This window comes from Amblyraja radiata, chromosome 32 (genome assembly GCF_010909765.2).
Source record: "Amblyraja radiata isolate CabotCenter1 chromosome 32, sAmbRad1.1.pri, whole genome shotgun sequence".
In the NCBI taxonomy this organism is placed as follows: Eukaryota; Metazoa; Chordata; class Chondrichthyes; order Rajiformes; family Rajidae; genus Amblyraja; species Amblyraja radiata.
Window position 1 is genome coordinate 24,995,109 of NC_045987.1, and position 26,032 is coordinate 25,021,140.

General features: G+C 49.2%; 1 protein-coding gene across 4 annotated transcripts in view; it reads left to right on the forward strand.

The window, feature by feature from the left end:
* The window catches only part of ralgps1 (Ral GEF with PH domain and SH3 binding motif 1), a 729,016-nt gene that overhangs the window by 495,864 nt on the left and 207,120 nt on the right, over nucleotides 1-26,032 (forward strand). For all 4 annotated transcript variants that reach the window (XM_033049388.1, XM_033049390.1, XM_033049389.1 and 1 more), the window contains exon 10: nucleotides 25,198-25,335. In XM_033049388.1, the coding sequence (XP_032905279.1) occupies nucleotides 25,198-25,335 (138 nt within the window). The remainder of the gene's footprint in view (nucleotides 1-25,197; nucleotides 25,336-26,032) is intronic.

Consider the following 26,032-nt stretch of genomic DNA (forward strand, 5'->3'; position numbering starts at 1 on the left):
GACCTCACGTGTTGTCTTCATTTTTTAAATCTAAAGGCCTCTCTGACTGGAACCACTCAAGCCGGGTTTGAAGTCAAAACAGAATCAAATTGGCAGGAGCTTTTCCCAATGCTCTGGGTAAAATGGAACGTTGTTTTTTTGCTCTTACAAGTAAACGGCCTGTCTCAGGGAATGGAAATTGCCCGAGTGTTGGTGAACGGAGTAGTCAATAAACACGGCATCTCTTCTGTTATCTCCCATCCAGGACTTCCTAGCTCTGGGGTGTGTAATTGCTTCCAGACAGTGTTACGTAATGCTGCTCTTAAATACTTCTGAAGAAACGATTCCACTGTCACCAATCAAGATCTGAAAAGTAAAATCCTTTGGGGCTAAAATTAAAATTGCAAGGATTGTAGAAGAAGCTCGGTTGCAAGAAACATTACGATTTGGGGCGGGGCGCATGCACTTTATTTATGGTCGCCCACCGATGTAACTTTAAAACACGTCAGTCATGGAGAGTTGCTCTTTACTCCACAATGGGTTGTACGTGAGTTTAGAGAGCCAGCATGCAGTCAGGAGTGGCCCATCATATGTTGTTCATTTGATATACTGGTTAAGAGTGAGGGAGGGCCTTCGAACGCCTTGCATTCTCCACCGATGAGCCCCATCCAAGCACGACTGAGTCACACATAAATCACGGGCCGTTCAAAGGGGCTGAGAGGAGAGGAATGTGGAAAACAATGCTGCTGGAAACCAGGAGATGATTTCAAGTCCAGCAAACCTTCACCATGGAGCCCTGCGCCGGCTCATTGTGTCAAATATGAGGCTGATGCCTAACCTGGCCTTTGTTCAGCATTGGCAATGCAGTTCTCGTGGGAGATTGGAGTTGCTGATCCGTGGGATTTTCAGATGCTCCAAGGTGTACAGTGAACCGCAGTACAAGTTGATAGCTGGTGTCAGATCCTGAGGTGCTGTAACATGCTACCCAGCTCTCCCTGCCAGAGCATTGGTACAGCATTGTCCAGTCGAGGGGGACAAGCAAGAGGGGGCAGGGTAGACTCGGTAAGGTGTTTAGTTTAGAGGTACAGTGTGGAAACAGGGCCTTTGGCCCAACTTTCCCAAGCCAACCAACATGCCCAATCTACACTCATCCCACCTGCCTGCGCTTGGCCTACATCCCTCTAAGCCTATCCTATTCTACCCACTTGGGGAAATTTACAGAGGCCAATTAACCTACTAACCTGCACGTCTTTGGGATGTGGGAGGAAACTGGAGCAAGCTCTCCCAGTGTCAGGGAGAACGTGCAAACTCCGTACGGACAGCACGCGTAGTCAGGATCGAAGCAGGGTCCCTGTCACTGTGATGCAGCCACTCTACCATTGGACCATTGTGGTTGTCGGGAGGCAGGGGTGGGTGGGAGCTTGGAGGATGAACAGATCAATGGGTCGGAGGAGGCAGGAGTTGTCCTGGGTTTGCGTCACATATTGGAGGTGGATGGTATCTGCAGTGGGCGAGGAGGGGGCTGTGAATGGTGGGGAGCAGAAGTACATGGAGGTGGTGTGGTGGTAGGCACAAGGAATGGGACATGTGGCTTTGCTGTTTAGTTAGAGATACAGCGCAGAAACAGGCCATTCCCCCTCCCCCACCCTCCTCCGAGTCCGCACCGACCAGTGATCCCCACACACTAAAGGGCCCGTTCCACCTGGGCGTCATTTGCACGTAATTTACGTGACATCAATTACGTGTCGCGTAATTGATGTCACGTGATGTGCGCATGGTGCGTGGTGACATAGGCAGTGGCTCGCGGTCGGGCGCGACGCAAAATCCTGATGACACCCATGTGGGACAGGCCCTTAACGCTATCCTACATTTCCTTTTCACAAAGCTGAGTTTTACCAGCGGCCGCTGTTGTCCGGGCAGTATAACGAGATGTTTGCATGTCACAGGGAGAACCATGCTGGCAATAACACAGAGCAGGGTCTGCACTCGTGAATCGGCCAAGCAAAGCTGACAAACGACAACAGCAAAAACAGCAAAAAGTGGGTGTAGGATAATGTTAATGTGCGGAGATCGCTGGTCGGCGTGGGCCGAAGGGCCTTTTTCTGCACTATATCTCTAAACTAAACTAAACTAAACTGAGCCGCTGTTCCTTAGACGTGACGGCACAGCGTGTTATCATCAAGACAGCGTGTTATCGTGCTCTCTTGTCCAACTCAAGCATTTGAAGAGTTCTCTGCAGCCTCAAACATTTTTCAGTAATGAGCTCACGGCTGTCCCAGTTTTTGTTGTTTTTGCAGTTGTCATTTGTCAGCTTTGCTTGGCCGATTCACGAGTGCAGACCCTGCTCTGTGTCGGTGCCAGCATGGTTCTCGCTGTGACATGCGAACAGCTCGTTATACTTGTTGGACAACAGCGGCGGCTGGTAAAACTCAGCCTTGCAAAAAGGAAATGACAGCTTTATAAGCAGAGATGTTTGGCCTAATGTCTAATCATTTATTTATTAGTTGCTCATACTTTTCCTCGGCCTCTGGAAGCAATGTCCCATGCACATGTGATGTGTCTGGACCATCGCTGACAATTCCACACACTCTTCGCTGCAGGAGTTTTACAATATCTTCTCCAAAACGACCTTAGGGCTGGCACGGTGGCACAGCGGTAGAGTTGCTGCCTTACAGCGCCAGGAACCTGGGTTCGATCTGTACGCGTGCTGTCTGTACGGGGCTTGTACGTATTCCCCGTGACCCGCGTGGGTTTTCTCCAAGATCTTCGGTTTTCTCTCACACTCCAAAGACTTACAGGTTTGTAGGCTAATTGTCTTGGCATAAATGTAAATTGTCCCTAGTGTGTGTAGGGTAGTGTTAGTGTGCGGGGATCGCTGGTCGGCACGGTCTCGGTGGGCCGAAAGGCCTGTTTCTACTCTGTGTGTCTAAAATAAAGTCTAAAGTCTAGATGCAGTATAATGTGGATAAACGTGAGGCTATCCACTTTGGTGGCAAGAACAGGAAGGCAGATTATTATCTGAATGGTATCAAATTAGGAAAAGAGGAGGTGCATCGACACTTGGGTGTCCTTGTACATCAGTCACTGAAAGTAGGCATGCAGGTACAGCAGGCAGTGAAGACAGCTGATGGCATGTTGGCTTTCATGGTGAGAGGATTTGAGTATAGGAGCAGGGAGGTCCTACTGCAGTTGTACAGGGCCCTGGTGAGACCGCACCTGGAGTATTGGGTGCAGGTTTGGTCTTACTTTGAGGAAGGACATTATTGCTATTGAGGGAGTGCAGCGTGGGTTCACCAGGTTAATTCCCGGGATGGCGGGTCTAACATATGATGAAAGAATGGGTCGACTGGGCTTGCATTCACTGGAATTTAGAAGGATTTAGAGGGGATCTTTTGGAAACATAAAATTCTTAAGGGATTGGACAGACCAGATGCAGGAAAAATGGTCCCAATGTCGGAGGAGTCGAGAACCAGGGGTTATTTTTTAAGAATAAGGGGTAGGCCATTTAGGACTGAGATATGGAAAAACTTTTTCACCCAGGGAGTTGTAAATCAGTGGAATTCTCTGCCACAGAAGGCAGTGGAAGCCAATTCACTGGATGTTTTCAAGGGAGTTAGATCTAGCTCTTAGGGCTAAAGGAATCATGGGATGTGGGGAAAATGCAGGAACGGGGTACTGATTTTGGATGATCAGCCATGATCATATTGAATGGCGGTGCTGGCTCGCTTGGCCGAATGGCCTACTACTGCACCTATTTTCCACATTTCTGTTTCTAAAGTGAAGTCTAACGGCAGATTAGGCTGAGGAATAAATGCTTCCTTGCAGCATCCTGTGGAATTAAGTATAAGATCCATTGGTGTTGAACAGAAGTGGCGAGCCTGAGCTATACGAGCAGGTAATCCCAGCGAGACCATGCTGTAGCACCTGCTAAATCTGTCTCACGTACCACTGAGGCCAAATTAAAACAATCCCTGGCATCCTTTTGACTCCCCTCACACACAGACGATGCAAGAGTGATCGAGGTTGATCAATCTTCATCAGGCGGGAGAGATGCCAGACCCAAATTCTAAACTGGACCAAGCACGGAAATCAGACTGAGACTGGAATTGTCCTGTTTGGTCGATACCAAATGGTTTATCGTTTTGCAGTATAGAAAAAAACGTAGTTACCTTATTGATGAGATTTCCAAAAGCCGGTTGTGAAATGACTTTGAAGGGATGTTCCGTTATAACTTTCAAGACTGCACTCACAAACACACAGCCCCCATTTAAAAAAACAATAAAGCCGCCTTTCTCCTGAAGATCTGTTTTTAAGATGAAGCGATGTCAGATGAAATCCATTCCCCTGACGCTGCCATCTTTGCCAAGTTTCCATAAAGCTGCCCGGCCAGCCCAAGGTGCAAACGTGTCACTTGACCTTCCTCCCACCTCCCTGCGTTAAACCGTCCGCAGCTCGCATTCAGCCACGCAATCACGCTCATCCACTTTATGTTTAAATGCAGCTGCTGCTTCCAGTCAGTTTCTGCCTCAGAAGTCCTTTTTTATAAAAGTAATTTGGAGGGCGGCACGGTGGCGCAGAGGCTAGATCTGCAGACTCACAGCGCCAGAGACCCCGGTTCGATCCTGACCTAGGCTGCTGTCTGTGTGGAGGACTGTAGGCTGCCTCTTACTGTGTAGGGAGTGGACGAGTAACTGGGATAACATTGAACTACAGTGTGTGAAAGGGTGATCGAAGGCCAGCACGGATAAAGCGGGCCGAAGGGTCATCTTCTATGCTGTATCTCTAATGCTGTAACTTTAACCTAAATTAAACAATAACAAATTAACCAACTGTTGCTAACAAAGTAAATCAGTTTTGGCGGGCAGGTCCTGAGCTGGAAGGTGGATGAGCCGCTTGCATTATGGAGCCACAGCAACAAAGAGCTGACTAGATACATTCAAGAACAGTGGGGATGCAAGGCTGCTGCTCTCAACCTTCAGCTGGTCCTACTTGTTCAATAACAACATTTGGACAGATGTGTGAATAGGGTTTAGTTTAGTTTAGTTTAGTTTAGAGATACAGTACGAAAACAGGCCCTTCGGCCCATCGTGTCCATACCGACCTGCAATCCACGCACATTATATCCGACACACACTAGGGTGTGTAATTTACATTTATATCAAGGCAATTGACCTGCATAACCCGTACGTCTTTGGAGTGTGGGTGGAAACCGATTTCGGAGAAAACCCACGCAGGTCACGGGGAGAACGTACACACTATGTACGGACAGCACCCGTAGTCAAGATCGTACCCGGGTGTGTAAAGCAGCAACTCTATCCCTGCGCCACTGTGCTGCCCCGGGTTACGGGGCAAGTGGAACTCGCCCAATCTGCCAACTTGGTGGACATGGCTGAAGTGGACTAAAGGGTGTATTTCCATGTTACATACAGTCGCTTTATGACTATGCTGACTGGTGGGTTAGAATTAGAGACAGAAATAAAACGTGGGACGGTGCTGTGGCAGGGCTGCAGCCTCACAGCGCCCGAGACACAGATCAATCCTCACCATGGATGCTGTCTGTGCGGAGTTTGCACGTTCTGTCTGTGACCGCGTGGGTTTCCTCCGACTGCTACAGTTTCCTCCCACACCCCAAAGACTTGTGGGTTTGTAGACTAATTGGCCTCTGTAAATTGCCCTTAATGTGTAGGGAGTGGATGAGAGTGGATAACATACAACTCATGTGAACGGGTGATCGATGGTCGGTATGGACCTGGGTGGGCTGAAGGGCCTGTTTCCATGCCAACCATCGATCATCCATTCACACTAGCATCTACTTCATACACTCTAGGTGAACTCTACATCATTCACTCAATCACCCCAGACTTGCACTGAATATGTTGCCTCTTTGGTTCAACACTCAGATAAGCTGTTTGGTGTGTGTCCCTTTGATCACATGGGGGTTTGCGTTTGCCAAGTGAGCCCAGGGTAACACTCATAGAGATGGTGGACAAAAATGCTGGAGGAACTCAGCGGGTGAGGCAGCATCTATGGAGAGAAGGAATGGGTGACGCTCAGGGTCGAGACCCTTCTTCAGACCTTGCTACACGTGTCCCATCTCAGTTGGAGTGTGGAGCTAACTAAGAGTGTGCTTGTCTCCTGCCTTGTTACAAATGTCACGGATGCTTTAGCAGCACAAACATTTTGGTGTCATTAATTGAATTGAATTGAATACTTTATGTGACAAGTCACAGTGAAATTCTTTGCTTGCATACCCAAGGTATGCAAATAGTCGCCCATAAAGGGCACGTACAAAGTTACAAATTCCCCCACGCCAGCCCCCCCTTTGTTCTTTCCCCTCTCCCCTCTCTTCCCCACCCCCCACACCGGGGTCCCCCCACGCCGGGTCCTCCTTTGTTCCTTCCCCCGGCAGTGGCGTCCTCACTTCCACGTGTCCGTCCTCGTCCGTCGGTCGGCGCCGTCATCGACTGCCGCTCCGACCTCTCCACTCTCGCCGCCGGCTCCTCTCCGGATGCTTCCGCGGTGCTGACCCGGTTGGAAAGGGTGCAGAAGAGATTTTCACACCTTACAGCTCTCTGTACCCTTCCATATCTTTAGTCGCCCTCTCCTCTGACTCTCAGTTTGAAGAAGGACCTCGACCCGAATCGTCACCCATTCCTTCTCAGGCCCGTATGAAGCTTTTCAAAAAGGGGGGTGGCATGACAGGATTACAAAAAACTTAATGTGAAATAATCACGAGCGCGATGCGTGAAGTCCCTCGATGCTCTCTGATGCATTCTGAGCCTTGTTTTGGAGCATTTTTGCACCAAATGTATGACCAATATTTCAGAAATTAACAGAAATCTGATGTAGCTTTTTCATGCAAAAGGTGCTGGGTGTATGTAACGAGCTGCCAGAGGAGGTAGTTAAGGCTGGGACTATCCTAATGTTTAAGAGACATTTGGACACGTACACGGATAGAACAGATTAAGATGGGTATGGGCCAAACGCGTGTGAGTGGGACTAGTGTAGATGGGACATGTCGGTCGGTGTGGGCAAGTTAGGCTGAAGGGCCTGTTTCCACACTGCATCATCCTATGACTAAAAAGTGAAGAAGAAGAATGCATGTAGATAAGTAGAGCAGATTTGAAAGAGGAGTGAAATGTAAAGGCAGAGAGAGGTTTATGGGTGGAAAGGAACATAGGAAAGGAGGGGGAGAGTGGGCTTGGGCAGATCGGTGAAGGGAAAATAGTCACAAAGTGCTGGAGTAACTCAGCGGGTCAGGCAGCATCTGCGGAGAATATGAATAGGCGACGTTTCACAGAATGCTGGAGTAACTCAGTGGGTCAGGCAGCATCTGTGGAGAACATGGATAGGTGACATATCACAGAGTGCTGGAGTAACTCAGTGGGTCAGGCAGCATCTCTGGAGAAAAGGTATAGATTATAGTTCGGGTCAAGACCGTTCTTCAGTAATATTCATGATGTGACATGCATAGACATTCCTGAATGTTACCCAAACCATCGTGAGCTACTTTGTCTCCTATAACGTCTCTGCTGCCTTGGGTGATGCAGGACAGGACACAAGCTTTGGGACATGGTGTGAAGCTGTTGCCATCTGTCCCAGCCTGGTAAAAACCTGGATGGAGTGGATTCAATGGCGGCGCGACTCTTGTCAGCAGCGGCCACTGCAGTCCGTCTGTCTTTTTATTGTTTTCTGTCTTTTTCTATGTCATTTTTATTGTTTTTTTGTCGGGGTATGTGTGTGGGGGTGGGGGGAACTTTAAGGCCTTTCCCCTGCACGGGAGACCCGACCTTTTCTTTGTCGGGTCTCCGTTGTCGTTGGGGCTGCAACGTGGAGCGGCCTCCAACAGGAATGACCTGGGGCTCCAGTCGCGGAGCTGCGGATTTACTCACCATCACGGAGCTGGCCAAGTCCGGAGCGGGTGGAGCTGTGGTGGAGCGTTGCTGAGACCCGACACCCCGGGAGATTCGGAGGCTTACCGCAGGTCTGTGGACAGTAATACCGGGAGCCCGCGGGTCCCTGGTGGGAGACCGCTTTTCGGGGCTTCCGCAGCGGCGACTTCTCCCGCCCGAGTTGCGGGGTTGAAGATTACCTGGAGTGGGGCCTACATCACCGCCTACATCAGCGGGGGTGGCGTGGACCCAGCGGGGGTGGCGTGGACCCAGCGAGGGTGGCATGAGCCCAGCGGGGGTGGCATGAGCCCAGCGGGGGTGGCGTGGGCCCAGCGGGGGTGGCATGAGCCCAGCGGGGGTGGCGTGGGCCCAGCGGGGGTGGCGTGGGCCCAGCGGGGGTGGCGTGGGCCCAGCGGGGTGGCATGGGCCCAGCGGGGGTGGCGTGGGCCCAGCGGGGGTGGCGTGGGCCCAGCGGGGGTGGCGTGGACCCAGCGAGGGTGGCATGAGCCCAGCGGGGGTGGCATGAGCCCAGCGGGGGTGGCGTGGGCCCAGCGGGGGTGGCATGAGCCCAGCGGGGGTGGCGTGGGCCCAGCGGGGGTGGCATGAGCCCAGCAGGGGTGGCGTGGGCCCAGCGGGGGTGGCATGAGCCCAGCGGGGGTGGCGTGGGCCCAGCGGGGGTGGCGTGGACCCAGCGAGGGTGGCATGAGCCCAGCGGGGGTGGCATGAGCCCAGCGGGGGTGGCGTGGGCCCAGCGGGGGTGGCATGAGCCCAGCGGGGGGGGCGTGGGCCCAGCGGGGGTGGCGTGGGCCCAGCGGGGGTGGCGTGGGCCCAGCGGGGGTGGCATGAGCCCAGCGGGGGTGGCGTGGGCCCAGCGGGGGTGGCGTGGGCCCAGCGGGGGTGGCGTGGGCCCAGCGGGGGTGGCATGAGCCCAGCGGGGGTGGCGTGGGCCCAGCGGGGGTCAGCAGGGGTGGTGTGGGGGGAAGATGGCTTGGGCCCCGGCAGCAGGGTGCGGCGAGGGGAGCAGGCTCCGCCGCAGCGGCGACTGGTGTTGGGGTTACAGCCGTTGGGTTCAGATTCAGCCACTCCCGCCCAGGGACGAGAGAACAGAGAACTGGCCGTTTCCAAAGTGGAAACATTGAAATTTTTTTTTTTTTCTCGATTTCTTTTCTTCGATTTATTTTTTTTGGGTGACTTTTTTCTTAAGGGAAAAAAAGGGGGGTGCGGTCGCACCCAGTGCACCCCCCCTTCGGACGGCCATGCTTCTCTCCAGAGATGCTGCCTGTCCCGCTGAGTTACTCCAGCATTTTGTGTCTGTCCATGGACTGATTGTGGAGCAGCCCTTTCCACCTTCCAATAGAGCAGCACAACTTCCTTTGCGTTCGCTCCAGATGCGGCTTGTAAAGAAGATTGCAACTTGGATGCTTTGAAGGTGAACAGTGATAAAAGGCTGGCGTGTGAGAGATGGATGTTTGATGAATCGTTTTATCCCTCGCCCAGCCTGCAGCCTCCGCCAAGCCCAATGATTTACAGCCAACCAACTGAGCAAGTGAATCCCACAGATAGATGAGTGCAGAAGCCAGGAGCAAGTGTGGAAAACAGATTCCATCCCTGCTACTAATTTCTGAGAGCGAACTGTGAATATATCTGAAGCTAAAATCGTAGCTCAAACAATCTAAAGGAAAGCAAAGCCTGGAATGTGCCAAATATTCATTGATGTCCACAAAAACATTTAACGGCACTGGGCCTGTACTCGCTGGAGTTTAGGGATGAGTGGGAACCTCACTGAAACTTACCAAACAGTAAAAGGCCTAGATAGAGTGGATGTGGAGAGGATGTTTCCACTAGTGGGAGAGTCCAGGACTAGAGGTCACAGCCTCAGAATTAAAGGACGTTCCTTTTGGAAGGAGATGAGGAGGAATTTCTTTAGGCAGATGTGGTGAATCTGTGGAATTATTTGCCGCAGAAGGCTGTGGAGGCCACGTCAATGGATATTTTTAACACAGAGATAGATAGATTCTTAATTAGTGTCAGGGGTTATGGGGAGAAGTGTCAGGGGTTATGGGGAGAAGTGTCAGGGGTTATGGGGAGAAGGCAGGAGAATGGGGTTAGTGGGGAGAGATAGATCAGCCATGGTTTGATGGCGGAGCAGACTTGATGGGCCGAATGGCCTAATTCTGCTCCTATCTCTTATGACTATGATGACTTAAGAAGACCAAGAGAGGTTATTTGGACACAAGGAACTGTAGATGCTTGGATATTATGAAAAACACAAAGTGCTGGAGTGGATAACAAGCAAACGCAATGCTGATGCAAGTAGCATGGGAGGAGTGTTAATGCCTCCGGAACACCCAGTCTGGATAAATGGGTAAATTTTTTGCCTTGATTCCTGTCAAATTCTGTACAAGATGAAATGGGATGCTGAAGAAGGGTCCTGACCTGGAAAGTCACCTATCCTTTATCTCCAGAGATGCTTCCCGACCCAAGAACTTTGTGTCTTTTTAAGTTTAATGAATAAGTGGGTTACGACACGCACTAGACCTCCAATAGTGGCGTGATTGCACCGTACATGTTCTTCACAAAACATGGTCATTCTTCCACAGAACAAAGGGCACTTTTTTTTTTTAATATCCTGGATGCATCAAATCGCACGGACAAAGCAAGTAACAATCCTATAATCCTGTCAATCTTTCAGATGCTGAGTGGGAACACTAAGGTCTAGTGCCCTGTTTAACTTTTAGGAACCCTGATTTTTTTTGTGCGCCTTGATTTTTATTTTCGTGTCCATCCATAACCGTGGTGTTTCTTAATGGTACGTATCTCCAGTTGAGCTTTTCAGGGTTAAAGGTGGCATACTAGCAAAATATTGCAACCCAAAGCATGTAGACAACAAATGTGATGCTTACTTTGGCTGGTTGTGGACCTCTATAATTGTGTGTGCGTGTCGTCCATAATAAAGAAATCTCGAGAATAAATTCAGAAATTATACTTATTAGAAATAAAAAGATTTCTAAGTTTCTGGGGCGGCACGATGAAGTAGCAGTAGAGTTGCTGCCTTACAACGCCGGAGACCTGGGTTCGATCCCGACTACGGATGCTGTCTGTACGGAGTTTGTACGTTCTCCCCGTGACCTGCGTGGGTTTTCTCCGAGATATTCGGTTTCCTCCCACATCCCTAAGATGTACAGGTTTATCGGTTAATTGGCTTGGTATAAGTGTAAATTGTCCCCAGTGTGTGTGGAATGATGTTAGTGCACATGGATCGCTTGCTGGTCGGCGTGGACTCGGTGGGCCGAAGGGCCTGTTGCCGCGCTTTATCTCTAAACTGAGAAAAAAACTTGAGTCAGCATTAGCGTATGTTTGGAAAGAAGATAATAGGAGTAGCAACGAGTGTAGGGCTGAGCATTCCGACTCCTAAACTTGGCAGGCAGTGGGGATATTGAGTTGCGTTTCAAATCGTATTAGGGATGTTGATTGAGGGCTGAATATTGGCCAGTGCACAGAAGTGTAACTCTTGTGTGAAGTGGTGCCATGGGACTGTATGCATTCACATGAGTGGGTGGAGAGAGTCGTGCACTGCAGAACTGCCACAGGCTAGTTTTGTGCCGGGCTCCCTTGAGGGGAATTTGAACCTATGTCCCGAGTGTGCTACCAATTGCCTTACACCTTCGTAGCAGTACTTGTTACGCTCGGGAATGAATAAGATTACAAAAAGTGGGTGAACACTTCTCCCAGTTCCATCGCGGGTACCACTCTCCCCATCATTGAAGCGCTGCCTCAAAATGCCAGCCTTTGTGAATCAGAAACCCACAACACCCTGGCCATGCTCTCATTTTGAGATACTATCTCACTGTGCGATACTGAAGCTATGCCCACTACACCAAAGAGAATAGCTTTAAAATCAGGGGGGGGGGGGGTGTAAAGTTTAAGGAAGATGTATGGGCACGTTTTGGTGCTGGGTGCCTGGAACGTGCTGCCGGAGGTGGTGACGGAGGCAGATACGATAGTGACATTTCAGAGGCTTTTGGATAGGCACGTGGATATGCAGGGAACGGAGGCATTTGGACAATGTGCGGCAGGTAAGAGTTGGTCGTGGCATCATGTTCAGCACAGACATTGCGGGCCGAAGGGCCTGTCCCCGTGCCAGACTATTCCGCGTTCTATGTACAGCTGAAAATTCTTGACTGGTTGAATTAAGTGTGAGTATTGTGGTCTCCGGAGCTGATGGTAACATAAGTCAAATGAGTCCATGGGAGTGTAACCTGGCCAAGTCACAAACATCAGGCCTTAACACCTCACCTCCTCAAAAGATTAGAGTGACCTTGTGAAATGTACTTGTGGCATGTCAACGGTAAATGTGGCTCAGCTGGAATCGGATAAATTTGCCGACTGCAGCAAAATCTTCCTGCAGGTTTTTTGCAGCAAGGGCTTTTAGTATTTAGCTGTGAGGTGAGAGGGAAAGAGTGGCATGTCAGAAATTTGTCAGTGCCCACAGAAACATGCTAGTTCACCGTTACATCTCACACCAGGCCGGGTGCCTGGAAATGCAGTTGGGTCTGAGGCCTAGAGTTGACAACTTTCTCAGTCCCAAATAAGGGACAAAAGGTCAAAATACGGGACAAATTCCCCGACGGCAATTCGTTGACCGACTCGGCCGTGGCTGGGTGAATGATGAGTTGGCCCGGGTGCTGGACTGCACACAAAGCCCAGCCGGCGGGCCAGCTGAGGAGTTTTGGCCCGGGCCGCGCGACGTCGCGCACAAAGTCCGGCACCCCGTCCAACTCATGAACCGATGATCGGCCGTGAGAAGGAGGGGTGGTGGTGTTGGCGGTAAGCGAAGGTCTGAAGGTCGGACAGATGGCCGGGAGAAGGAGGATGAGGAGAAGTCTTTAGAAGTATCATGAGCTGGTGGTGGTAACAGTGGGTGGTGGAGGTCATAGTCAGAGGGAGAAGAGGCTGGGTCATGAAACTGGAGGGGCCCTACATAAGTTGGGTTTCAAGATGCCATCAGGTAGGTATCACACACGTACAATGTATCATAAAAAATAAAACAGTGCAGCCTAGCGCAGGAACAGGCCCTTCAGCCCACAGTGTATGCCCCAAACATAATGCCATGGCAATCTCATCTCAGTCGTGCTCTTTAATTCTGTATCTTCTGCCAGACGGGAGCAGGGAGGAGAATCCCACCTGAACAATGTCCTTCCTGGCACGGTGGCGCAGAGTTGCTGCCTTACAACGATTGCAACGCCGGAGACCCGGGTTTGATCCCAACTACGGGTGCTGTCTGTGCGGAGTTTGTACGTTCTCCCCGTGACCTGCGTGGGTTCTCTCCGAGATCTTCGGTTTCCTCCCACACTCCAAAGAGGTACAGGTTTGTAGGTTAATTAGCTTGGTAAATGTAAAAATTGTCCCTAATGGGCGTAGGATGGTGTTAATGTGCGGGGATCGCTGATCGGCGCGGAACCGGTGGGCCAAAAGGCCTGTATCTGTGCTGTATCCCTAAACTAAACTAAACTAAACTAAATGTCATATCATAAGAAGGAATGTCCGGGGTGGGACAAGTCTTTGATTATGTTGGCTGCTTTTCTGAGGCAGCGTGAAGTGTAGATGGAGTCAATGGTCGGGAGTGTGGTCTGTGTGATGCACTGGGCCACATCCACAACTCTCTGCGATTTCTTGCTGTCTTAGGCAGAGCTGTTCCCAAACCAAGCTGTGATGCAGCCCGACAGTGTGCTCTCCATGGTGCATCTGTAGAAATTTGATTTAAAATGGGAAGTCCACAGATTAAAGTGCAATAATTCAGTTCTTCGATAAAAGGCTGAAAGTGCTGGTGTAACTCAGTGGGCTAGGCAGTCTCTCTGGAGGACATGAATAGGTGATGTTTTGAGGCTGGACCTTACTTCAGACCGATAGCAGTAAAGGGGAAAAAGCTGGAAGAGAGGTGGGAGCAGGACAAAGCCTGGCAGGTGTGAGTGGACAAAGACTGGAGATGAAAAAGAGAGGGTGTGAAGCCAGTGGTAGCTTATATAGGTGGGAAAGGACGGGAGAGAGGGCGAGAGAGAGTGGGAGAAATGGGTGCATGCCAGGATGGGGTGGAGTGAAGAGAAGGGGAGAATATGGTGTTGTTGGAGAATTTAATGTTAATACCATTGGGTTTAGAGATACAGCGCGGAAAACAGGCCCTTCGGCCCACCAGGTCCACACCGACCAGTGATCCCAGCACATTAACACTATCCTACACCCACTAGAGCCAATTTTTACATTTACCAAGCCAATTAACCTACAAACCTGCACGTCTTTGGAGTGTGGGAGGAAACCGAAGATCCCGGAGAAAACCGACGCAAGTCACGGGGAGAACGTATAAATTCCGTACAAACAGCACCCGTAGTCAGGATCAAACCCAGGTCTTCGGTGCTGCATTCGCTGTAAGGCAGCAACTCTACCGCTGCACCACCGGGACGACCCTTATAAGCTGCCCAAGCTGCCCGGTTATAGGCTGCCCAAGGGGAATATGAGGTGCTTCTATCCACAATGTACGATTGAAGTGCCAGGCGGATATCTGAATTTGTTTTTATTAGAAATGCTTATTTTGGTATTTATTTTCATTTGCTATGTGTTAACCCCCTGGTACAGGAGGGTCGGGGTCTCTTGGTGCTCAGTAAACAGGCACTATTTATTCAGGTGAAGAAAAGAGTAACTGATTATTTAACACCTTTCATGCCCCCAAAGTACTTGAGCAAATTTATACCAAAGGAGAGACACAAAGTGCTGCACTAACTCAGCGGGCCAGGCAGCATCTCTGGAGAACATGGATTCAGGTCAGGACCATTCTTCAGACTCCAGTCCAGACTTCATTCACGAGGCGAATAGATGTGAGCAGGAGAGGGTCATTTTGCCCTTCGGTCCTGCTAGACCATTTAGTTTGTTCATGGCCAGCCATCCGTATTCTGTGTCTCACTCAAAAACAAGAAAATGTGGGTTTAAGATGAGATGCGCAAGATTTAATAGGAACCTGAGGGGCAATGTTTTCGCTCAGACAGTGGTAGCCACATGTAAAGAGCTGCCAGTGGCAGATATTATAACAACATTCAAAAGTCATTTGGTAGATGGATGGGAAAGGTTTAACCAAATAAGCCAAAATGGCCGATTGGGACTAGTGTATTGCGAATTAGAAGAGGGCACCAGTAAATGGGGAATTAGGAGAGGGCACCAGTAAATGGGGAATTAGGAGAGGGCACCAGTAAATGGGGAATTAGGAGAGGGCACCAGTAAATGGGGAATTAGGAGAGGGCACCAGTAAATGAAGGGCCTGTCCCACTTGGGCGTCATTTGCGCGTCACGCAGATGGCGCGCGAAGATTTTGTACATCTCAAAATCCTGGGGCGCCGCATACGACCGCATCACTGCCTACGACACCACACACCATGCGCGCATCACGTGCGCGTCATGACGCCCGCGTTGTACGTTGTCGTGTGTGACGTGATGTCGCGTAGATTACGCGCACATAACGCTCAAGTGGGATAGGCCCTTAAGGCATTAGGGAAGGGCATCATTAAAGTGAATTGGTGAGATCACAATGAATGGAGCAATAATGGAGGGCACCAGTAAATGGGGATTTAGGGGGATGGTACCTGTAAATGGGGCATTAAGGTAGGGCACCATTAAATGGGAATTAGAGGAGGACACCAGTAAACACCTAATAAATTCTTAACCATCCAAGTTTTATACAGATTTCTAAGTTTTTATGGAGAGCAGAACATGCTGCCAGTTACACTAGTTAAGAGTTTGTACGCACAGTAGCGAACCACTCGACTGATTATTATAGTGTCTTAAGTTCAAACCCCACCACGGACTTTCTCAAATGTAAGTTGTGATATATTTTATCGCTTGCAGTTTTCGAAATTAATTTTTCCTCGATCTTGCCGTCACTGCCAAAATCGGCATTTATCCCCGGTTGGTCTTGAGAAGCTGGTGGCAAGACAACTTCTTGACCCACCTGTTGGGGTAGTCCACAGCGTTGTTGGGGAGGGGGGTTCTAGGATATAAATCCAGAGATTTGAAGGGCCAACAGTCCGTTTCCAAGTCTGACGGTGTGTGAGCTTGCCCTCTGGGTGGTGGAGGAGCCAGGGTTGTTGGAGTAGCTCAGGGGAGTGTCTTGGTATTGATGTTACTGCGCTATAGTCACGTGCATGATACAGATACAGTAAAAACTGTTTTGTGTGTTATCCAGGTAAATCATAGCACATATGAATGCAACAGGTAATGCAACAGAGCAACTAAACAATTCAGTATAGAATGTTACAGCAACAGAGGAAGTGCACACTTTAAAAAGTGGCAATGAGGTAGATTGGAGGAATCAGGAGATTGATCCCAAGCCTTCTGTAGCATCTGTTATTATCTGAAGTGCATATTGTAGATACGGCACACCGTATCTACAATACGGCTGTGTGCTGGTAGTGGAGGCAAGGTCATTTAGTGGAGGCAAGGCTATAAAAGCACTGGCATTCTTGGCCTCAAGTATTCAGATTTATGCAATTAAGCATACACCTACAGAATTATATTCTAGGTCAAGATCGGCCTCTAGTTTGTGATCTCTAGGATTTTTCATTTGTACGATAACAGCTGGGTAGAAACTGTCCCTGAATCTGGAGGTGTGCGTTTTCACACTTCTGTACCTCTGGCCCGATGGGGGAGTGGAGAAGAGGGAGTGACCGGGGTGAGACTGGTCCTTGATTATGCTGCTGGCCTTGCCGAGGCCGCGTGAGGTGTAAATTGAGTTAATGGAAGGGAATTGATTTGTGTGATGGTCTGGGCTGTGTCCGTAGCAATTTTGCAAATTCTTGCAGTCTTGGATGGAGCTGTTCCCAAACCGTGCTGTGAAGCAGTGCAATAAAATGCTTTCTGCAGCGCATCCTTAGATGTTGGTGAGAGTTGTTGGGGACATGCCGAACTTCCTAAACTTCTAAGGAAGTGGACTTCTGGTAGGCTTATTCGGTCACGTGGCTGCCTGTCTAATAGTCTTGAAAATCAAACTAATATGGTTGTTAGAAATCTGAACTCAAAAGTGTATTTTTCTCACTTGAAAAGGGCGGTATAACGGTGCAACTGGTACAGTTTTTGCCTCAGTGTTTCGAGTACTTTTCTTTTTTATTTCAGCATCTACATTCTTTGTTTTATACTTTGCACCTCATTGTCCGCAAAACATATTGGATATGGCAGCACAGTGGCGCAGCCAGTGGAGCTGCTGCCTCACAGCATCAGAGACCAAGGTTCAATCCTGACTATGGGTGTGGTCTGTATGTACGGAGTTCGTACGTTCTCCCTGTCACCACATGGGTTTTCTCAGGGTGCTCTAGTTTCAATAGACAATAGACAATAGGTGCATTGTAGGCCATTTGGCCCTTCGAGCCAGCACCGCCATTCAATGTGATCATGGCTGATCATCCCCAATCAGTACCCCGTTACTGCCTTCTCCCCATATCCCTTGACTCTGCCAGCTTTAAGAGCTCTATCTAACTCTCTCTTGACAGCATCCAGAGAACCGGCCTCTGAGGCAGAGAATTCCACAACTTACAACTCTCTGTATGAAAAAAGTATTTCCTCATCTCCGTTCTAAATGGCTTACCCCTTATTTTTAAACTTTGGCCCCTGGTTCTGGACTCCCCCAACGTCAGGAACATGTTTCCTACCTCTAGCTTGTCCAAACCCTTAATAATAATCTTATATGTTTCAATAAGATACCCTCTCATCCTTCTAAATTCCAGAGTGTACAAGCCCAGCCGCTCCATTATATCAACATAGGAGTCATCAACATCAACATTTCCTCCCACATCCCGAAGATGTGCGGGTTTGCAGGTTAATTGGTCTGTTTACAATTGTTCCAGGGTGTGGGGGCTGGATGATAAAGTGGGATAACATAGAACTACTGTGATCGGGTAATTGATGGCTTGGACTCAGTGGCTGAAGTCCTGTATTATTCAATCAGTCAATGGCGGTATAGTTGTTGCCTTTAAACCCACCAAGGCTGCACCGACCAGCGATCACCCCGTTAACTCGTGCTATCCTACACACTAGGGACAATTTACAATTTTACCAAAGCCAATTAACTTACCAACCTATACGTCTTTGGTGTGTGGAAGGAAACTGGAGAGAACTCACGCAGGGCACGGGGAGAACGTACAAACTCCCGACCGACAGCACCCGTAGTCAGGCTCGAACCCGGGTCACTGGCGCTGTGAGGCAGCGACTCTACCGCTGCGCCGCCGTGTACCAGTTGCTCCCTGATATACTGAACGCTTCCGGCTTTTTCTGTGTTTCTTGTATTCTTGTATATTTATGCGTTGTTAAAGCAATAAACAAAAAAACAAAACAAAAGAGGCCTTAAAACAAGCATTGTGAGACGATCAGCGGTCCAGTAAATGTCGCGGAGATTTATCACGTGCCGGTCGCTTCCAGTATTTGTGCACAAAATGCGGGAGGTACAAGGGCGATGGATGGCTTCAAAGCATGTTCGGGGAAATAAAACGCAAGATCCCTATTTTGTTCAACCTTGCTATCGTATTTCAATCGAGACATCAATCAGCAAATGTCTGCTGCTTCCACACTAAAACAGGCAATTAAAATGAATGTAGACAAAAATGCCAGAGAAACTCAGCGGGTGAGGCAGCATCTATGGAGCAAAGGAAATAGGCAACGTTTCGGGACGAAACGTTGCCTATTTCCTTCGCTCCATAGATGCTGCCTCACCCGCTGAGTTTCTCCAGCATTTTTGTGTACCTTCGATTTTCCAGCATCTGCAGTTCCTTCTTAAACAATTAAAATGAATCCTAACTTTTCATGTCATTTAACCAGTAACTGCATCAACGTTCAGTTGGTTATAGAAGTCTGGGCCTCCCATATTTCTGATTTGACCCTGCCTGGGGCAATTTACAGAGGATGGCTCACCGACGCCCCCCCCCCCCCCCCCCCCCCCACGTGGCCACGGGGAGAACGTACAAACCCCAGCTACGTCTTTCACTCCAGACGTTATAAATTCAAACGTAAATTCTACAGCTGCTGTTGTGTTATTTGAGCAATATTCCAGATCAGTGTCTACACACTTGGATGAGCTGGTATCGACTCTCACACTGTGCCATCATCTCGGTCATCTGGGCCAGCATGGACGAGATGGACCGAAGGGCCAGTTTCCATGCTATCTTGCCGACACGTCGTCCCTCATTCCACGTAGCAGCTTGGAATTCAAAAGCCCTCCATATATTCTCAAGCTTATTCTGAATCTTTACATTCTTCAAGTGTTCCTGGACAGTGTGTCTGAGTCTGGACCTTTGAATGTTCAATGCACTTCTTGTGGATGTTATTAACTCTGCGGCTCCTTGTTTACAATTGCGGGGGGGAGGGAGGGGGCGAGGTTGGTGGTTTGTTGGTTCTGGTTAAATTAATTTCAAACTTCCTGCGTGGCTTTCTAGAAGTTGGATTATTTGCTTTGGGTCTTGGTGTTTACAGGTGAATGAAATGGAATAGAACAGCATACTTCCTGTTCCCTGTGTTTCAATGTGGCACCAATGGCTGCCCAGCCAAATAACCATTCATGTGTTGTTTAACCAATGAATATCATGGTATGCATTTTACCTATTCACCATCTAAGTAGTTCATTAACTTAGCGAATAGCGAAAGGCCTGGATAGAATGATACACCTTATACACACAGGCCCTTGGGCCCAACTTGCCCACACCGGCCAGCTACACTAGTCCCACCTGCCCGCGTTTGGTCCATAATCACGCCATGTACCTGTCTAACTGTTTCTTAAACATTGCGATAGTCCCTGCCTCAACCAGCTCGTTCCATACACCCACCACCCCTTGTGTGAAAAAGTTTCCCGTCAGATTCCTATTAAATCGTTTCCCCTTCACCTTAAACCTATCTGCTCTGGTCCTCGATTCACCTACTCTGGGCAAGAGACCCTGTGCATCTGCCCGATCTATTCCTCTCATGATTTTATACACCTCCATAAGATCGCCCCCTTCATCCTCCTGTGCTCCAAGGATTCGAGTCCCACCCTGCTCAACTCTGCCTATCGCTCAGACCCTCTAGCCCTGGCAACATCTTCGTAAAGGGTCATAAGGCCATAAGGGATAGGAGCAGAATTAGGCCATTTGTCCCATCAAGTCTGCTCCACCATTCAATCGTGGCTGATCTAATCTCTCCCCCCTAACCCCATTCTCCTGCCTTCTCCTCATAACCCCCGACCCACGTACTAATCAAGAATCTGTCTATCGGGTGCAGCAGCATCTATGGAGCGAAGGAAATAGGCAACGTTTCGGCAAGGGATTCGGCCCGAAACGTTGCCTATTTCCTTCAGAGTTTCGTCCCGAAACGTTGCCTATTTCCTTCGCTCCATAGATGCTGCTGCACCCGCTGAGTTTCTCCAGCATTTTTGTGTACCTTCGATTTTCCAGCATCTGCAGTTCCTTCTTAAAGAATCTGTCTATTATCGCCTTAAAAATATCCACTGACTTGGTCTCCACTGCCTTCTGTTGCAAAGAATCCCACAGATTCACCACCCTCTGACTAAAGGATGTTCACTTGTGCTTGATATTCAGCTGCTCTCTCTGAAGGTGAATCCACCTCTTTCTATTAACAGTCTTTAAGGGCACAGTGTGTTTCATTCTGTTGCCGTCTATGTTTGAGGGATGGATCTTTCTCACCGGGCCCCTGGGCGTGATCATGTGATGGAAAATTAATCTCTATCTCATTTGTGAGATGTGTCGTTTCAGGTGTTAAGTGAGAAGGTTTTATTTTAACGCAGCGCTCTTTCCCTTCATAGCTGACAGTGATTTATAGCATTTGGAAAGAGCTGACAATGTCTTGGATTTAACCATGAAAGAGTTTAGCCTGCTGCAACCGGTGGCACTCCACAGAGACAAAACAGATGAGATCAGACTTTGACTTTGAGGTCAGGTATGATCTCAGTGGAAAAATTCAAGTTTTAAGTCATGGTACTTGACGGGAAACATGTTTTTGAAGCTTTGGCACAGTGTTGCGTGAGTGCAGCTGTTCTTGAATATCAATCATCTTAAATAATTAAGGCTTTTGCATTTAGCAAATGGATGAAGCTTTGCTTGTACGCTGACTGGGAAACTGTCACCAGCTCTTGAACAATGCTCCTGCTTTCTTTAGTGCTGGTTGAAGCTGCTGGAATCCTGAGCAAGACACACAGTGCTGGAGTAACTCAGCGGGTCAGGCAACATCACTGGACAACGTGGATAGGCGACATTAAGGGTCGGGACCTTTCTTCAGACGGGGTTTCAGGGTGTCGGGACCTTTCCTCAGGTGTGAAGCAGGGCCCCAACCCGAAACGGTACTCATCCATGTTCTCCAAAGATGCTGCCTGACCCGCTGAGTTACTCCAGCAGTCTGTGAAACGTCACCCATCCATGTTCTCCAGAGACGCTGTCTGACCCGCTGAGTTACTCCAGCACTTTGCGTATGGTGATGGGGGTGGGGGGGGGGAAGAAAGCTGGAAGAGAGGTGGAGGCGGGACAAAGCCGGACGAGTGATAGGTGGATACAGGTGAGGGGCTTTTGATTGTCGGATGGGTGGAAAAGGCCATGGATCGGAAGGAAACAAAAGGCTGCGAGATGAGGAGAGAAGGAGCACGAAATGTGAAGCCAAGGGGAGGGATGTAGGTGGAAGGGGGAAGGTGGGTGGGTATCATATGAGGATTAGGAGGAGAAATCTGTCACCAGGAAGTGTTTCAATGCTGGTTGGTACAAATTTATTTTGTACAGTTCCACCACTGATTTCCCGGCATCCTTGGTTCCAGAGTCTTTCCTTAATTACCCGTTTGGCCGGACCAACAGAGGTCACGGCCTCTGAGAGGAGTCCAACGGCATCGGAACAATACGCTTAGGCCGCAATTCCTCAGCTGGCCCGCCGGCTGGGCTTTGTGTGCAGTCCGGCACCCGGGCCAACTCATCATTCACCCAGCCACGGCCGAGTAGGTCAACGAATTGCCGTCGGGAACTTGTCCCATATTTTGACCTTTTGTCCCTTATTTGTGAGTGAGAAAGTTGGCAACCCTGGGTGCGTCCCAAGTATCAGGTGAAGGGGAACTGACTTCTTTTGTTACAGTTGCTTCACCAACTCTCCACTGAGTCTCTGAACCATCTCAGTCTGTGTTGTAAACAAGCCACTTCAAAGGCCTAGTGGTGCAGTGTGGTTCAGTTATTAGACTCACAACAGAATCCAGAGACACTAGCTCATCGCCGACTGATGGAGATCCAAGATCAGTAAATGTGGAATTAAAAAGCAGGTGTCACTACACCAGCTTGTGATTAAATCCCACTGTACGTTCTGTAGAGGAAGAAATTTGCTGTCTTTACCTGTCAGGCCTATAGTTCTCGGCCCAACAAAGGGCCTCCTTTTAGGGACAGACACATTAAAAAGCAAATGGTCGGCACGGTGGCACAGCGGTATAGTTGCTGCCTTACAGTGCCAGACTCCCGGGTTCAAACTTTACCAAAGGTGCTGTATGTATGAAGTTTGCATGTTCTACCTGTGATAGTGTGAGTTTTCCACAGATGTTCCGACTTCCTCCCACACTCCAAAGACGTACAGATTTGTAGGTTAATTGGCTTCTATAAGTTGTCCCTAATGTGTGGGATAGTGCTAGTACAGGGGTGGGCACGGGCTCGGTGGGCCAAAGGGCCTGTATCCACGCTGCATCTCCAAAAGAAAGTCTCGGTGAAGACAGAAGGAAGTATGGATGTGGGAATCTTGAGCAAAAGACAAAGTGCTGGAGGAACTCAGCAGGTCAGTTCTCCCAGAACCTCCCCTTCCCCCGCCCTCCACCCATTCCTTTTAACTTGCGCTGAAGCTGAACACCATTGTGGAGATCTACAGGAGATGCTGCCTCAAACAGGAAGCCAGCATCATCAGAGGCCCACACCACCCTGGCCGCGCTCCCATTATACTCCTGCCTTCCAGAAGAAAGGAACAGGAGTCTGAAATCCCTCACCTCCAGGTTCTTCCCAACAACCATCAGGCTATTAAATGCTACAAGCACTGACTTGTACTGTCCAAGTTGCACTAGGGACTTCTCGCTTTTTGCAATAATATTGGTATTTTTAATTTATTGTTTTTTTTTGTTTATTATGTGATCTATGAGTACTGTGTTTACAGACCTGTTATGCTACTGCAATTAAGAATTTTATTATTCCATTTTCGATACATATGTCAATGAAACGCTCTTTATTCTTGACCTGTCAAGAAAAACGAAGGGCTGGTGGTTAAAGAAAGCCAAGGACTAAAGGCACCCCATGTTATTAACACTGCCCAGGCAACAAAAGACGGCTTCAGTTCTTAGTTTTTAATTTTAGAGATCACCGCGGAAACAGGACCTTAGTCCCACCGACCACCCGCAGATTAACACTACTCTACACAAACTAGGGACGATTTTACTTTTATACCAAACCAATTAACCTACAAACCTGAACGTCTTTGGACTGTGGGAGGAAACCGAAGAACTCAGAGTAAACCCGCGCAGGTCACGGGGGCAACGTGCAAACTCCGTACGGACAGCACCCGGGTCAAACCGGATCAAACCCGGGTCTCTGGCGCTATAAGGCAGCAACTCTACCGCTGCGCCACCGTGCCACACCAGTTGCTGCTGTTGTTGGTGGTGGTGGTATTGACATTTTCCGTTTTCAACTTTGTATCTTACTTTACATTTCAAATGATCAAACACAAAATAACTCAGCAAGTTATCTTTTCTGTGGAAATATGTACCAGGTGCTGTGTGATAGATCATCTCTGATCCACTTGGGAGGGATTTTTAGTACATTTAAATCGAGTCATAGAATCAGGGAGGACTGACACAGACCCTTCAGCCCAACTCGATCATGCTGACCCAAATGCCCATTGAAGTTAGTCCCATTTGCCCGCATTTGGCCCATAAGGACGGACTCTTAGAAAGGAGATGAGGAATTTCATTCGCCAAATGTGGGCGTATGGGACTAACTTAGTCGTTGTTGGTCAGCATGTTCGGGTAGGACCAGGGTGATTCTGTGGAATTCATCGCCACAGATGACTGTGGAGGCCAAGACATTGGGTAATTTTAAAGCAGAGACTGACGTTGTTGATTAGTATGGTTAATAGTAAAGGTTACGGGGAGAAGTAAGGGTGTCAATGGTTACAGGGAGACGACAGGAGAAGGAGGATGAGAGGGTAAGATAGATCAGTTATGATTGAAAAGGTGGAGTAGACTCGATGGGCTGAATAATATAATTCTGCTTCTATGACTTTCATCCTTGTGTCTTTATCTCTCTAAAGCTTTCCTAAGGATGTATCTGCATAAATGCTATTATAGTACCTGACTCAACAACCTCCTGAACTGAATACTTTATTGTCACATTGCTTGCACACCGTGCTAAGGTATGCCAATAGTCGCCCATAAAGGGCGCTTACATTGTAACAAATTCTCCCCCCTCTCCCTGCACCAGGTTCCGCTTTGTTCTTCCCCCCTCCCTGCCCTCACGGTGTTCCCCCCCCATGCCGGGTCCTCCTTTGGTCCTTCCCCCCCCCCCCCCCCCCCCCCCCGGCAGCGGCGTCCTCACTTCCACGTGTCCGTCCTCGTCCGTCAGTTGGCGCTCCGACCTCACCACTAACGCTGTCGGGTCCTCTCCGGGCCCTTCCGTGGCGCCGACCCAGGCCCCAGCCGCGGGCTCCGCAGACCCAGTGGCCATTGGCCGCGGGCTTCGTCGACCGGCGAGGCTCCACCTCCGGCCTGCCAGGCTACGACCCGCCAGGCCCGGGCTCCTTCAGCACCTCATTCCCTATACCCATCACCCTCTGTGTGAGAATGTTGCCCCTCAGGTCCGTGGTAACTCTTGCCCCAATCATCCTAAACCTATGTCCTCTGGTTCTTGATTCCCCTACCCTGAGTAAAAGACTGTGCATTCTGTGTTTCTGTAGTTGCAGTTAACGTGGGTTAGAGAAAGGGGCTGTCAGCATCATCACCTGAAAGATGCTCTCAAACTCAAAAGTGCCCATTTGAACAGCAGACCTTGTGTGTCGGAATGAACTGCAGATGCTGTATTACACCGCAGATAGTCACACAATGCTGGAGTAACTCAGCGGGTCAGGCGTCATCTCTGGAGAAAACGGATCGGGTCAGAACCCTTCAGGCTGGTACTGACCATAAAAGTCACCTGGTCCATTTGTGTGAAGATGCTGCTTGACCCACTGAGTTACTCCAGCATTTAGGGTCTATCTAACAGTAGACTTTTCTTTGCCTTGAGTTCTAACCTTGTAAATTCTCTTCAAATTGCAGGAATTTACTTGTTGAACTTGATCTACATTGACTCGGCCTACCCAGCGTCCGACAGCATCATGGAGAACGAGCAACGGTCCAATCAGATGAACAACATTCTGAGGATCATTTCGGATTTACAAGTTTCATTCAATTGTGGTTCGTATTAGACTTTAATTATTAACTTTCCTTAAAGCCCTGTCCCACCGTACGAGTTCATTCCAAGAGCTCTCCCGAGTTTAAAAAAAATCAAACTCGTGGTAAGCACGGAGAATGAACGTAGCGGGTACGTCGGAGCTCGGGGACGTCTCTTAGCTCTAACGCCAGGTACTCGGGAAGACTCGCTAATGGCAGATAAGCTCGGGGCACAGTGTTGAGGATTATTGTAGAGGGTGATTTGTCAGCCATCCTGTCGTGGGAAGGAACTGCAGATTCTGGTTTAAACCGAAGATAGACACAAAATGCTGGAGTAACTCAGCGGGACAGGCAGCATCTCTGGAGAGAAGGAATGGGTGACATTTTGGGTCGAGACCCTTCTGCAGACTGAATCTTATCTCTGAGTTGCTCCAGCACTTTGTGTTTGTGTCACTATTCCTCACTGATGGTGGTCTGTTAGTCAAGGGTCCACTTGCAGAGATGAGTGCTGACTCCAAGTTTCATGAGTTTGGAGATGGGTTTGGTTAGGAAAATGGCATTGAAAGCAGAGCCATAGTCAATGAATATGGGTCTGATGTAGGCGTGCTTCTTATCCAGGTGTTCCAGGGATGAGTGTAGAGCCAGGCCGATGGCATCGTCCGTGGGTCTGTTGTGCAGGTGAGCAAACTGCAGTTCCTGAGGCTGCTTGATAGACTGGATT